General features: G+C 47.0%; 1 protein-coding gene across 1 annotated transcript; it reads left to right on the top strand.

The window, feature by feature from the left end:
- The first annotated feature begins 349 nt into the window (after positions 1 to 349).
- Positions 350 to 13,947, top strand: LOC123762728 (WD repeat domain-containing protein 83). The gene is made up of 3 exons (XM_069332300.1): positions 350 to 525; positions 3,188 to 3,288; positions 13,717 to 13,947. The coding sequence occupies exons 1-3, from the start codon at positions 379 to 381 to the stop codon at positions 13,847 to 13,849; spliced, it is 381 nt and encodes a 126-aa protein (XP_069188401.1). The 5' UTR covers positions 350 to 378; the 3' UTR covers positions 13,850 to 13,947.
- Positions 13,948 to 14,520: the final 573 nt, after the last annotated feature.

The raw sequence follows: 14,520 nt of genomic DNA on the forward strand, positions 1-14,520 counted from the left end.
GGATGCTTACCTTTCTGGGTACCTGACTCGGTCGATGGCAGACATAGAATGCTTCCAACCACGGCTTGGGGGCTTTGGTTGCATTTTTTTTAACCAGGCAGTGGTTTGTTTTGATTCACCTATCTTTCTGGATGCCTTCCCTAGTGATGGCAAAGATGATATCCTTTAAATGTAAAGTGATCATAGGCTATCGCTCTCTGTGCCCCTGTGAGGGGGGGCCAGGTTCCGGATGGTGGTCCCCAGTAGGCAAAGAACTCTGCAACTAATGACACTAGGTAGTATGGCACTTTCGCAGTGACGATAGCTTCAGGGAGCTTCCAGGGCTTACCCAGAAACTGGTGTTTCATTACATTCAACACTGATTTTTGTATACTTTATATGCCAGAAAGTGTGACATGTGCATCATTTAGTGGCGATGGCCAGTGTGTTCTCTCCTCAACTATGGGCTCTTCTATACGTCTCATGGATCGAGAAACTGGAGAACTTCTCTCTCAGTATACTGGCCACACCAGTAAAGAATATAAGGTATTTATAAACAGGTTTTTGTTTTTCATATGTCATTTTGTAAGAGAGACACCCTGTGTCTGAGTTATGGGATACAGTGTTGTTTTCATTTAGCTGGCTAGTAGCTCCACTTGGATTTTATATATTTATTTCAGAAGTTATTAAGAAAAATTTACGTAAATTCTTCAAATTTACATGAATTTTGATTTTCCCCCTTTGTCACCCTGGGAAAGGGAATTATGTAAGAGCAAGACCCTTGGGAAGGGAGAAATAGCAGTAGCCCACCTGCTAGCCAGCCCACCCACCAGCCAGCCAGTCAGTCAATTAACCAGCCAGCCAGCCAGTCAGTCAATTAACCAGCCAGCCAGCCAGCCAGTCAGTCAGTCAGTCAGCCAGCCAGCCAGCCAGCCAGCCAGCCAGCCAGCCAGCCAGCCAGCCCGCCCGAACGCCTGCTAGCCGGCCAACCTGCCAGCCAGCCGGCCAGTCAGCCAGCCAGCCAGCCGGCCAGCCAGCCAGCCAGCCAGCCGGCCAGCCAGCCGGCCGGCCAGCCAGCCAGCCAGCCAGCCAGCCAGCCAGCCAGCCAGCCAGCCAGCCGGCCCGCAAGCCTGACAGCCTGGTTGCTAGCCAGCCGACCTGTCTGCTAGCCAGCCAGCCTGCCAGCCAGTCCACCAACCTGCTAGCCAGCCTGCCAGCCAGCCAGCCAGCCAGCCAGCCAGCCAGCCTGCCCGCCTGCTAGCCAGCTAATCTGTCTGCTAGCCAGCCAGCCAGCCTGCTCGCCTGCCTGCTTGCCAGTAAGCCTGGTAGCCAGCCAGCCTGCCTGGCTGCTAGCCAGCCCACCTGCTATCCAACAAGCCTGATAGCCAGCTAACCTGTCTGCTAGCTAGCCACCCCCTCCCACCTGCTAGCCAGCCACCCTCTCCCACCTGCTAGCCAGCCACCCCCTCCCACCAGGTGTATCATCATTTCTATGGTGATCAAGTGGCTTCATTGATGGTGTCCCACCTGAGAGCTTCGTCTCGGCGACAGTATGAAGTTTCCTGCCGTTCTTTTCGCCATTTTCTTGCTCTTCGTAAGTTGTCTTCTCTTTCGGATTGGGTTTCTTGGCTTTTTCAGGACCGTCATTTGATGCCTAATACTGTCGTCTCGTATTGTGCGGCGCTGGCGGAGCCGATCCAGCTCGCGTTCGGGGTGGATGTCACATCCACCCAGTTCTGTAAGCTTTTACGTGCAATGTTTCACCTCCGACCTGCTCATGCACCGCCTGAGCCGTCCTGGTCCTTGGACAGGGTGCTCTCTTATCTTTCCTCTCCTCAGTTTGTGGTGACCCCTTCGGTCCAAGATTGTTTTTCCAAGGCCCTGTATTTGTTGACATTGGCCTCTGGGGGTCGAGTAGGGGAGCTTCATGCTCTCCTCCGGCACAGGGGTTTCTGCTTTTTTGGTCCTGGGGGTAGGTTTGTATATTTGCAGCCTTCTCCGTCTTTTCTGGTGAAGAATGAGACAGCTGCTTTCCGGAGGGGCCTTTGAGTCGTTGATGCTTGATTGCTTCGGCCGGGGGTGCATCATGTGTTGTGCCTGGTTGCGGCTCTTCGCCGTTACCTGCACGCCTCGGCTGGGGTGGCTGAGGATGTGCTTTGGGTTGATCCAGTTTCCCTTGTTCCCTGTTCCATCAAGGGCTCGGGAACAGGGAACAAGGGAAACCAGGTTGCGAACAGGTTGTCCACAGGGTTATTTAGTCTAGCCAGCCTGCTGTCTATCCTCGCGCCCATGACCTTCGGAAATTTGCAGCTTTGACTGCCGTTTTCAGTTACATGTCTTGGGGTCATATTCGTGCGTGTGGATTTTGGAGACCGAACAGGGTCCTGGCCGCCCATTATTTGGTGAACGTGCCTGCTCCTGGGCGTTCTTGTGTTGCTTTGGGTTGCAGGTTGCAGCCAGTTGTCTCGACTTCGTGTTGAGGAGTTTGTGGTGGCCATCTCCCGGGTAAGTCCCCATTTTCCTTCTCTTTGGGTATGTAGCTCCAGGGAGCCGTAGAGGCTCCCCACAGAAAACCAGCGTTGAATGTAATGAAACGGCATTTTCTGGGTGAGCCCCGGAAGCTCCCTGGCAAACTCTCCCTCCCACCGGTCGGTGTTTTTTTCATGTTGGTTGAAGCTTAGCTTCTGAACTGGTGCTAGGCAACCAGCGCGGTGAGGTCCGGGGCTCCCCCCTCCCACTCTCGGCGAGGAGAGGGCTGCGCGGACGATCGGCGCGGCAGTAAAGTGTGATGTTTGCTTGTTTGCTCGTTTCCTTGGGATTGTAGGAAGTTTCTACCTCTCTGATCAGTTTTTTGTTTTAGTTTCTTACTATGTGTGGTTTGTTTTGTTATGCCTACCTTTCTGGGTGCCGTACCCCGGTCGATGGCAGATAAGGAAAACCCCAACCACAATGGGGTTTTCCAGGGCCATTGCTCCCTGAAACCTCTCTGAAGAGGCAAGGTTCTGGCGCTGGTCCTTGGTAGGTCTGAACTCCATAGTTGATATCCTGGTCTAATATAAAGTACATTAGCCCAATAAGCTCCAGGGAGCCTCCGGGGCTCACCCAGAAAATGGCGTTTCATTACATTAAACGCTGTTTTTTTTTTTTTACATAAACTGAAATGATATGTAAAATTCTCTCATAGCCAGTGATCATGTTGCCCTTACAGGTGGAAAGTTGTTTTACTTCCTCCGATACCCATGTGATGTCAGGCTCGGAGGATGGGTACGTGTACTGCTGGAATCTTGTTCAAACTACTCTTACCAAGAAGTAAGTAACATGCAGCCAGACAGCCACCATCTTCACTGTTGTTGTCACTACTGGAATGTCTAGCACTTCCACTCATTCATCTAACTGTGCCACACTAATATACTGTTCTTGCAGAGGTTTATTTGTTTACATTCATCATCTGGAATCACAATGAAATCTATGCAGGCGATGAGTCACAATAGCGTGGCTGAAGTATGTTGACCTGACCACACACTAAAAGTTGAAGGGACGACGACGTTTCGGTCCGTCCTGGACCATTCTCAAGTCGATTGTGAATAGGAGGTAGAGACACGCAATAAATAGGCAAGAGAGAGCTGAGGAGGAAAGTAAGGTGTAGGGGATAGTAGTAATAATGAGAACTGCAGAAGGCCTATTGGCCCATACGAGGCAGCTCCCAATATAACCACCGAATGAGAAGGAGATAGTAATAGGAATAAGAAGAGGATAGCAAGGGAGCGTAGGAGAAGAAAATGAACAGAAAAAGGGGAGAAGAGAGAAAGAAAAGGAAAGAGAAAGAAAGATAAATGGAAGGGGTAAGCTTAGGTTAAGTCACGTTTGTTAGAAAGATTAGAGCATTTGAGTATATACTGTGAAAGGGAAGAGTCCAAAGCAACAAAGCCAGGACTCAAGTTCATGTTGGGTACATTGTGTATCAGAGCCGATTCCACAAGATGGCGTCTGTGTAGAGTAGTGGCAGGAAAGATTATTTTGGAGGATGACCAATCAATGGGATGATTAGAATCCCTCACATGAAACTGGCCGTACACTGAATGACAGACTTAAAGAACACAAGAGAAGTGTTAAGTCTGCAGACACTAACAATGCTCTCTTCTGCCATGTGAGGGATTCTAATCATCCCATTGATTGGTCATCCTCCAAAATAATCTTTCCTGCCACTACTCTACACAGACGCCGTACAGGCTCCCGCACAGCCGCTCAAACAACTGACGTGTGACCCGGGTGCCCTCCAAAAACAGTCGGAGGCAGGACCGCAGCTGCAACAGCATCACAGGAGGGAGAGACAAGGAAGTAGTCTGAGAGTCCCACACCAGACCCAGCCAGAGAGAGAACCAAAAGGGACTTCCTCCAGTTCTACCATAAACCCGAATCCGGCAAGCTGGAAAAGAACCATATCCCTGGCGAGCAGACACACGGACTGGCTGGGAACCCACACTAGCCAGTTGTCGAGATAAGCCAAAACCTGAACCCCCTAACAGAAGCAAACTGGTCACCACAACCCAGTAAGGCGTGTGAACACTCGAGGTGCCAGATTCAAGCCGAATGGAAGGCAATGAAAGCGGTAAGCTTGTTGCCCCACAACAAAACCGAGGCAGTCACTGAACCCCGGATGAATTGGGACGCATACAATAAAATTATAAAACCAATACGCATCCCGGAGGTCTAGAGACACCATCCAGGCACTCAGCGCCAAAAGCAGCCGGACCTGAGACAGAGTGGTCATCTGAAAGGAGGGGATAGTCCCTAGGATTCAGACTAGACAAGTCCAGTATGAATCACAGATCCACACAGTCCCGTTTCGGAACTGAAAACTGGTGGAAACCCACCTGAGGGACATTGTCATTTCGACCACACCCAAGCGAACCCACCCCCGGACAGAGCACAGGAGAAGAGACCTGCCCTGCCAGCCCCGATCCCCCTGAAGGAGGAGGAGCGACCCAACGCCACCACAGGTCGGAGGAAACAACCCAAAATGCCTACAAATCGTGGGACAGGTGAGAGGAAACAGCACGAACCTCCCCCCCCAATCGCCCCGTCAACGGGCATCCCGTGAAACGGCTGACGACCCCTACAAGAGTCCAACTGATGCTAAGAGTGATCACTGCGCCGACCAGAACGCCAATGGCTCCAGAGGAGGTGCCGGCCCTGAATCTGGCACTACTGGCTTACGACAACCGAAGGAACCCTGAGACCTAGCACGACCCTTCCAGGCAGGACCTCTATGGCCCTCCCCCCCGGAGAACCTACGGCCCTCCGCCCCCCCCCGGAGAACCTACAAGTCCAACAAAGGCCGTCAACTAGAAGTCGCCTGCAGAAAAAGCACCACCTCAGACTCTCCAAACACCAATGGAAAAAAGGTGATGAAAATCTAAGAGCCAGGGCCCAAGACGATTCCAAAAATTTGGACGAGCATCCGGCGCCTAAGCTGCTAAAGCAAGCACACCGGACCCTGGCCCAGAACCCAACTCCTCCACACCCAGCACAAGACAGTCCAAAGACAGCTCCAGCAGGGAAAAGAAGAGCAAGACTGAAGCCAAGTACCCACGAGCACACCAGGGATGTCGAAAGGGAGGGAACCTGCATGTGAAGCCGCACCTGGCCAACATCATAAGGAAGGATAGGAGTGAACTAGCACACCTTGAGATGCTCCAACTCACTCCCCCAGGAAAACCTGAACGACCATAGGCAACTCTCGCCATTCAAGTGCGCATTCCGACAGGACGAATGCCAAGCCCCCCTAAGAAGAAAAGGCAGTCTACTAGCCAGGAAGACTCCGGCACCTTGTAACGCACCCAATAAAGAAAGAGAGGAGTCAAACTCCAAAAGAAGGCTTCATTATCGAGATGTAATCCAGGTCTCGCAGGAGGTAAGTCGCAAGGAGCCTCCCACACCTTCCTCGGTGGGATGCGGGAAGCCAAAAACCTCCAGAAGGAGGGAACCGAAGAACCCAAGTAGAACTCGAACCCGAACCCAGGGAGGAGTCGAACTCATAACAGAATCATACAGGGAGGGGGAAAGGAAAACCCCTCCCCCCTGTAACAACAAGCCCTGCACCGAGGGCACCAAACACCCAAGCAGGGACAAGTAGGGCTCAGCCCCCCCCCCCCCCAAGTCAACTCCTCCCCAGCCCCGGAATCCTCTACGTCAGGACCCGGAGCCGAGCCGTCCTCCAAACCCTCTGCCTTTGGAGAAAAAGCAGAGTCCACCGGAAATGCAGGGATGAAGGGGGCCCACTGGCGTGGCCCAAAAGCTCTGGAAGGAGGACCAGACTCGAATGCCTCCGCCGCCGATCCGGAAGGGGCAATCCCCAAATGCCACCCGAGTCTCACTACCAGTATTATTCAGCGGAGCAGCTGCAAGGCATCTGGAAAGGCAACCAACCTCGCACGTTGCTGCAACTTAAACCTTGCATGCAATGCTAAAGCTGCCTGCACCCAAATATCAGTCTAGTGGACTGGGTGAATGGAGTACAAGCAAAGAACACCACTCGCAGGACTCTGGGTCATAGGTGTCACTGACCCCAACAAGCAGCAAGGCAGAGGCAGACGGTGAGTGTCACCCCAAAACAGGGGGACAGAGCAACCTTCAAACTTGCACAAGGCGAGGTGAAACTCAGAGGTCTCCTACATTGGATCACTGAGCACCAATGGGGGTTTCCAGGGCCCTTAGGCTGACTGCTATGGATAGCCCAGGCGTGGTACTGCTAACTGGTTATCCCAGAGCTACCAAGCAAACAATCTAAAAGCTGAACCCCATGCAATGTGTGCAAGCACAAGGACCTAGTGGAGGGCCACCAAAAACCTACCAGTGGTCCTACCACCACATCTGGCAGACCCCCCTCCAGGCAAAACAAAACAAAAACCCCGCAAAAGCACAACGTCTCCAGGAGAACAGAACCGGTCGCTATGCATATATCAGACAGCTGCACAGTACCTCGCGTCCCAGCCAGCGACGAAACTACCTCCTAACCCAAGGGCAAACAGGAGTAAAAACCACCCCAGCTGAACCCCCAAGGGCAGGCAATCATCGAGCAGCGACAGAACCACACGGAGGTAGCTGCTCCTGAATGGCTCATGGAAGATAACCCTGAAGCCGCAAAGGCAATACTTACAGAACACCTAGGGAAGGCGGCCCTAGGTGCATGCAGCTCCAGTAATCTTGTATTACTTCTGGCTCACACACCACCAAAACAGAGCAATAACACCACACTGCAGCACTGCGCAAAGAGTGGAGCCAGAGTGATCGACCATCACCAGCGCAACAGCCTCTTGAACTGAGGAGAGTTGCTGGCGTGGAGGTCTGAGAGCCCCCGTCCCCCTCCTGGGGAGGGAGGGGTTGTGCAGATGGATGCAAGGCGTTTGTGGTGAGGTCATATTTGTTTCCTTAGTTCTGATTAGGGAGTTCTGTTGCTAGTTTGGCGTTTGGTTTGCAATTTATTTGATCAGCAGTATTTATTTGATCTGGTAGATGGCAGACAAAGACTGCTTCCGTTTACACAGGGGTGTCTTTAGGCCATTGCTCCTCATGCCTCTTTTGAGGGCAACAGTCTATCCTTCGATTGACTGTTGCCATGGTCTTATATATACACATCAGCCCGGTATAGCTAAGAGGAGTCGAAGGGGCTCTCCACAGATAAAATATTTTTGGGACATTGCTGAAAGTAACATATATTGTATATGTTACTTTCATCGTCCAACTGTATTGGACAATACCAACTTAGTGGTTCATTATGGTGAGCAAAACATGCAGATACTTATATATAACCAGTGTATATAGTATAATAACAGCAAAACTATTTGTTTATTGTTTTATGAACATAATAATTGAATCACTAATATGCACACCATAATTTTAAGTACAGCGATGGTTCACACATTTTATTATATAAATATATCACAATACACAATATTGAATAATATTACTACAAAAAACTAAGAAAAAATCAGAGATATTGAAATAATTAGGTAATAATATATTTGTGGCAACTGCCGCCTGACAGCTCGAGCGGAGTAGACCTCGTCTGGCGAAGGCTCTGTCAATGCCCCTTTTTTTGCCAGACTTCCCTACCCTATTGCAGCTAAAATATACCACCTATGATTTTTTGTTATTTTTTCCATGATCAGGGAACAAAAATGAACACTTATAAGACGAAAGAATTTTTTGGATTTTTTTTTTTGTTGCGCCTGTGGGTGTTGAAGCCATTTGGACCCCTAGCGGTTTGAGGGTTAAAGCCAAGTTGCATGTTATACAACTTTGTGCAAGTGGCCGGTTGACTTCGAGAGTTGCCAAGGACTTTAATATAGGCACTAGTACTGCTTTTGATATAAGGAAACAAAACGAGCAATACCTGAAATACATTTCAACCACTAGTTGTGGATTCACTCTAACCAGTGAGAGTGAAGGTGCAAGCACTAGCAGAGGGTGCGGTAGAAGAACTCTGAATCCTTCAAAGCATGTACAGTTGGATGTAGCTGTGTATAAGTGGTTTGCTCAGCACCACACAGCTGGCGTGACAATTCACAGCCCAGAAATAAGAAATGCTGCAAGGAGGTTTGCAGCAAGCCTTGAAATAATGGATTTCCAAGCAAGTGAAGGGTGGGTTGCAAGGTTCAAAGTAATGCACAATATTGTGAAGAGGAAAATTGTTGGTGAAAAATTGAGTACAGATACAAGCAGTGTAGAACCATTTAACCCCTTAAACCGTGCAATACATTAATAGATGATTTCAGTAACAAAACCGAAACCGCGGAATACATTAATAGATGATTTCGTGTCTAGCTGTATAATTTAAATGCCCTGCGTGAGATAGGGGTAGTCATCGGCGGGCCGCACCTGGCCATAAACAAACGCCACCTGGGAAAAATATCCTGCGTCAACCCGTTCTCGCAAATTTAATAAGTCAATATTGACTTATTAAATATGTGCATAGGTGACATACAAAACATAATAGATACCCTTAAAAAGATTCATAGAAAACACCTACCTTACCTAACCTACTTATTATGTTAAGATAAGCATCTTATTGCTTCGTAATTACAATTATTACCTAACCTATAATAGGTACAGGTTAAGTAATAATTGTAATTACGAAGCAATAAGATGCTTATCTTAAGATACTAACAAGGTTAGGTAAGGTCGGTGTTTTCTATGAATCTTTTTAAGGGTATCTATTATGTTTAGTATATCACCTATGCACGTAGTTAATAAGTCAATATTGACTTTACGAATTTGCGAGAACGGGTTGCCTGCGTAGGCCGCCATTGTGTAGGGGCCTCAGTTACCCGGCGGACACCATGGCAAGCGCATCAAGTTCCAACAACCGACCCCGCTCAACGAGGCGTTCCTCGCGACCTCTGACCAAGGACGAAATTAATAAGAATTTGCTCCTGGATGGCGATGAATCTGATATTGACGACTCTGACTTTGATCATGACTACACACAGCCCTCAGAGGTGGATACGACCGACATCGAGTTTGAACATGCTGGTTCCACCAGGGCTAGGCCTAGCATCTCGCCCATGCCTCCTCGCCCTCACTCGACTCCATGCCAGACCCCACAGTTCATGTGCTACCTTGCAGGATATTGATGTTTTGTTCGATGAGTCTGAGGAAGGTGAATCATTTTCCGGTTTTAGTGACTTAGAATTGGAAAATAGTTTTGGTGCTAGTGGAGTGTGTGGTGTTGTCAAGCAACATTTTGTCGCGTCAGCAGCATCTGGCCTAGCCATGCGTTTTACTGTAGTGACACAATTACTAGAGAAATTTGGCAAAGTAATTCCTGGCATACAGAGGCCTATTCTGAACCCGGTATTGCACCATGCTCCAACACCCAGGCTCGCTTTCAAGGATGTCTTTGTCACACACAATTTCAGGTATTTACCACCAACTGCAAAGCGTGCTGTTGGCCAGCGTGAGTGCATTTATGCAAGACAACAACCAAGAGGCAACAGAAACGAAAAATGGTGATGACTTGGTGCACAGCGTGTCAAGTCCCCCTGTGCTATGTCAAATGTTTTGACGAGTATGTCAGTCTTGATGTTCAAGACTGGTGCAAAAACATGTAAATACAGAATAAGTGGGTGTAAATATGGAAAATGAATCATATGAAATAGTATATTTTATTGAAAATAAGACATTTTTGTGCAAATACTTGTGACACTAATATGTGGATATAATATACATTTATAACAGTTCTATGATAACAAATCGTCAAGTGAGAACATATTGAACCACACCAGTGAAAAAAATGGGTGTAAAATACGCCATAGATACTGTAAATAATACCGTGAAAATAAATTCGCGGCAACTCTGGCTCCTCTGTTGCGCCTGACTCACTCCGGGTGCACAGAGGTCCAGCGAAGATGAGGCGTGATGTCAGCACCAATCTTCTTGGCTCATTTACAGCGTTGGTAAGTACAATTAAATTTTTTTATTATTTTTCCCATGCTCAGGGAACACAAATAAAGAGATTAAAAAGAAAAAAAAAATTGATTTTTTTTTGTTGCACCTGTGGGTGTTGAAGCCATTTGGACCCCTCGCAGTTTGAGGGTTAAACATAAATTAGGAACATGCATTTTGTCAAATAATTTATATTCTTATAAAATTAATAATGCTGATAAAACTGGACTGTATTGGAGGAGTTTACCAGAAAAAACTCTAGCTATGAGGAGTGAGGGTTGTGTGCCAGGCCGTAAGGTTAACAAGGACAGGCTGTCTGCCACGATGTGTGCCAATACCAACGGCACAGACAGAATCATGTTTGCAATTGTTGGCAAATCAAAGAAGCCAAGAGCCTTGCAACATTGCTTGGACAGACTGCCTGTGAAATATTATAACTCAAAGAATGCATGGTTTACACAGGAGATCTTTCTGTCTTGGTTTCATGACGTGAAACTGACGTGAAACCAAGAAAGGAAGATGTGAAACTGACGTGAAACCATGACGTGAAACTTCTGCAAGGAAGTTCGTGACCATCAAGTTAAGACACTCAAAGTGAGGCCAAGCAAAGTTCGGGCTTTGCTGTTGCTTGATAATGCGCCTGCCTGCCCACCCCAGAATTGATACGTTAACCTCACATGATGGCAAGATAACGTGTATGGCACTTCCTCCTAATACAACCTCTCTCATCCAGCCTAAGGATCAAGGAGTTATCTGTGTCACGAAGAGGTTGTACACCAACACCAAAACGATGCTCAGCGAAGTTTTGGTGGTTTTGCCTCATGAGGAAGATATGGAACTCGGTGTGGATAACTGGGCTAAAAGAATCCTCTTGAGAATTTGAAGAACTATTCCATCAAGGAAACCATCTATAACTGGGCTAAGGTGTAGAGTGAAGTAAAGGAATTAACTTTGAAGAATTCCTGGAAAAAAACTCCTCATGTCTATGGTCAGCAATGAGGAGAATGAAGAAATGAATTTTGAAGGATTTACAGATGAAATTCATGGAATGTTTAGAAATGCTGGTGAAAATTTAGAAAGGATGTGGTTGATTGGCTTGAAAGAGATGCTAATGACCCAGGATATGGTGTGATGAGCGAAGAAGAGATTTTCCAATCTACTACTGGTGAGGTCGACGAAGAGATGGAGGATGCAGAAGGCAGTGAGGAACCAACACCACAGACAACAAAATACAGTTTACTCATGTCTTCTGTTGATATGTTACCTTGAGGTTACCTTGAGGTGCTTCCGGGGCTTAGCGTCCCCGCGGCCCAGTCGTCGACCAGGCCTCCTGGTTGCTGGACTGATCAACCAGGCTGTTGGACGCGGCTGCTTGCAGCCTGACATATGAGTCACAGCCTGATAGATCAGGTAAGCACCTCCTTTGGAGGTGCTTATCCAGTTCTCTCTTGAACACTGTGAGGGGATTGCCAGTTATGCCCCTTATGTGTAGCGTAAGCGTGTTGAACAGTCTCGGGCCTCTGATGTTGATAGAGTTCTCTCTCAGAGTACCTGTTGCACCTCCGCTTTTCAACGGGGGTATTCTGCACATCCTGCCATGTCTTCTGGTCTCATGTGATGTTATTTCTGTGTGCAGGTTTGGGACCAGCCCCTCTAATATTTTCCACGTGTAAATTATTATGTATCTCTCCCGCCTGCGCTCAAGGGAGTACAGATTTAGGCTCTTTAGTCGGTCCCAATAGTTTAGGTGTTTTACTGAGTGGATTCTAGCAGTAAAGGATCTGCACGCTCTCCAGGTCAGCAATTTCTCCAGCTTTGAAAGGGGCTGTCATTGTGCAGCAGTACTCCACTCTAGAGAGCACAAGCGTTTTGAAAAGTGTCATCATCGGTATAGCATCTCTAGTGTGAAAAGTTCTTGTTATCCAACTTGTCATTTTTCTTGCAGTTGTGACGGCTACTTTATTGTGTTCTTTAAAGGTAAGGTCTTCCGACATGAGTACACCCAGATCCTTTACATTGCCTTTTCCTTTTATGTTATGATTTGCCTGAGTTTTGTACGTGGTTCCCGTTTTTATATTTTCATTTTTTCCATAGCGCACGAGCTGGAACTTATCTTCGTTAAACACCATATTATTTTCCGTAGCCCATAGAAAGACCTGATCTACATCTGACTGGAGGTTTGCCGTGTCCTCTATGTTGCCTACTCTCATGAAGATCCTAGTGTCATCTGCAAAGGATGATACAGTGCTATAGGTTGTGTTCTTGTCTCTGTCCGATATGAGGATGAGAGAAAGTACTGGAGCAAGCACAGTACCCTGGGGGACTGAGCTCTTCACAGTTGATGGGCTGGATTTTATTTTGTTGACTATTACACATTGGGTTCTGTTGGTCAGGAAATTGTAGATCCACCTGCCTATCTTGAGGTTCTTGAGGTTATCTTGAGATGATTTCAGGGCTTTTTAGTGTCCCCGCAGCCCGGTCCTCGACCAGGCCTCCACCCCCAGGAAGCAGCCCGTGACAGCTGGCTAACACCCAGGTACCTATTTTACTGCTAGGTAACAGGGGCATAGGGTGAAAGAAACTGCCCATTGTTTCTCGCCGGCGCCCGGGATCGAACCCGGGGCCACAGGATCACAAGTCCAGTGTGCTGTCCGCTCGGCCGACCGGCTCCCTATATGTTAATTAATTTTTCATCCAACTGTGTTAATCTAGGAGTTAGAAACATTTATCAGTATCTGAGGCAAACCAAAGAGCTGATCGTAAAAGAGGCCAGTGAACACAGAAGGCAAGCTATACTTGTCTTATTTTGTAAGAAAAGCAACCAAAGGCCCTTCAACTAGTGAGGTGTCACAGGCATACCAAGAACCTTCAACCAGTGAGGCTTCAGCAGCTGGCAGTCAAAATTGACCTTGCCTCATGAACTGTACATGAATTTTAAGTGTTAATTTTAATGTTGTATTAGAATAGGTTACATAAATTGTCAAGAATTCTTAACTTCAAGATGTGTTGCATCAATCAAGAAGACGAACTACAACTGGTAAGTGGAGGTATCTAGTTGACTATTTTATAATTATATGTGGCAATTCAAATTATGTTGTTTGTGGTATAAAAATAGTTGGAAATGGTCACTTTAGGACTTCCGTGGTGAAAAAGTACGTTAAATTGGAAAACGTGCTAATCCGGCAAAGGGATTAAATATATGGGATACTATATGGGACAAAAGGTCCCATATAGTCCCGATTAGTGGGTTTATATAGTACTTTATAACAATATTCTTATGTGTTCTTACAGACTGGAGCATGTGGGTAGCAAAGTGGTGCACTCCCTCTCCTCACACCCATCAGAAGCATACCTTCTGACTGCCACGCTTGGCCAGATGTGGCTTTGGTCTGCTGAATCATCACAGGATATAGAAAGTGCCTAAATAAAGTTCAATCACAAGCACAGTATTGCTTTGGTTTGCAGAACCATCACAAGACATAGAAATTATTTTAATAAAGTTAAATTACAAGTTCAAACCCAGCATAAGTATTATTTTCCTTATGATATAAAAATAAGGCTTAATATTGTATATTATTAAATTCCTGCTTTATTTGTAAAACATGAAAAATTACAAAGTTCATAAAGCTTTCTAAACAGCCAACAGGTGGGAGGCTTGGTTGAAGAGCTGGACATTGCTCCTCAAAGACACAAGAAAATAGGCAGAAATACAGGGGTACCTCGGTTTAAGAGTTTAATCCATTCCTAGAGACAGCTCGTAACCCGAAAACTTGTAAACCGGAGCTAATTTCCCCATAAGAAATAAATGGAAACGAATTAATCTGTTCCTGACTATCCAAAAACCTCACTTCAAACAAAATTTTATACCTAATTCATCAAAATCTACACTACAAAACTATGTTAAAGTTATTACTTACCATTGCTGATGAATGCTGTAGGTGTATGGAAGATGGTGAGGAGGAAGTAGGAGAAGAGGTGTTACTGTTTAGAAGGGAGAGTCCCCTTCCATTATAACATCAGGCAGTGAGGATCTCTCTCGGGTGCATTCTCTGGCACGTTTTGCCTGCATACCAATAGGTCCTGGTTGTGGCTCAC

Source organism: Procambarus clarkii, chromosome 27 (genome assembly GCF_040958095.1).
Source record: "Procambarus clarkii isolate CNS0578487 chromosome 27, FALCON_Pclarkii_2.0, whole genome shotgun sequence".
NCBI lineage: Eukaryota > Metazoa > Arthropoda > Malacostraca > Decapoda > Cambaridae > Procambarus > Procambarus clarkii.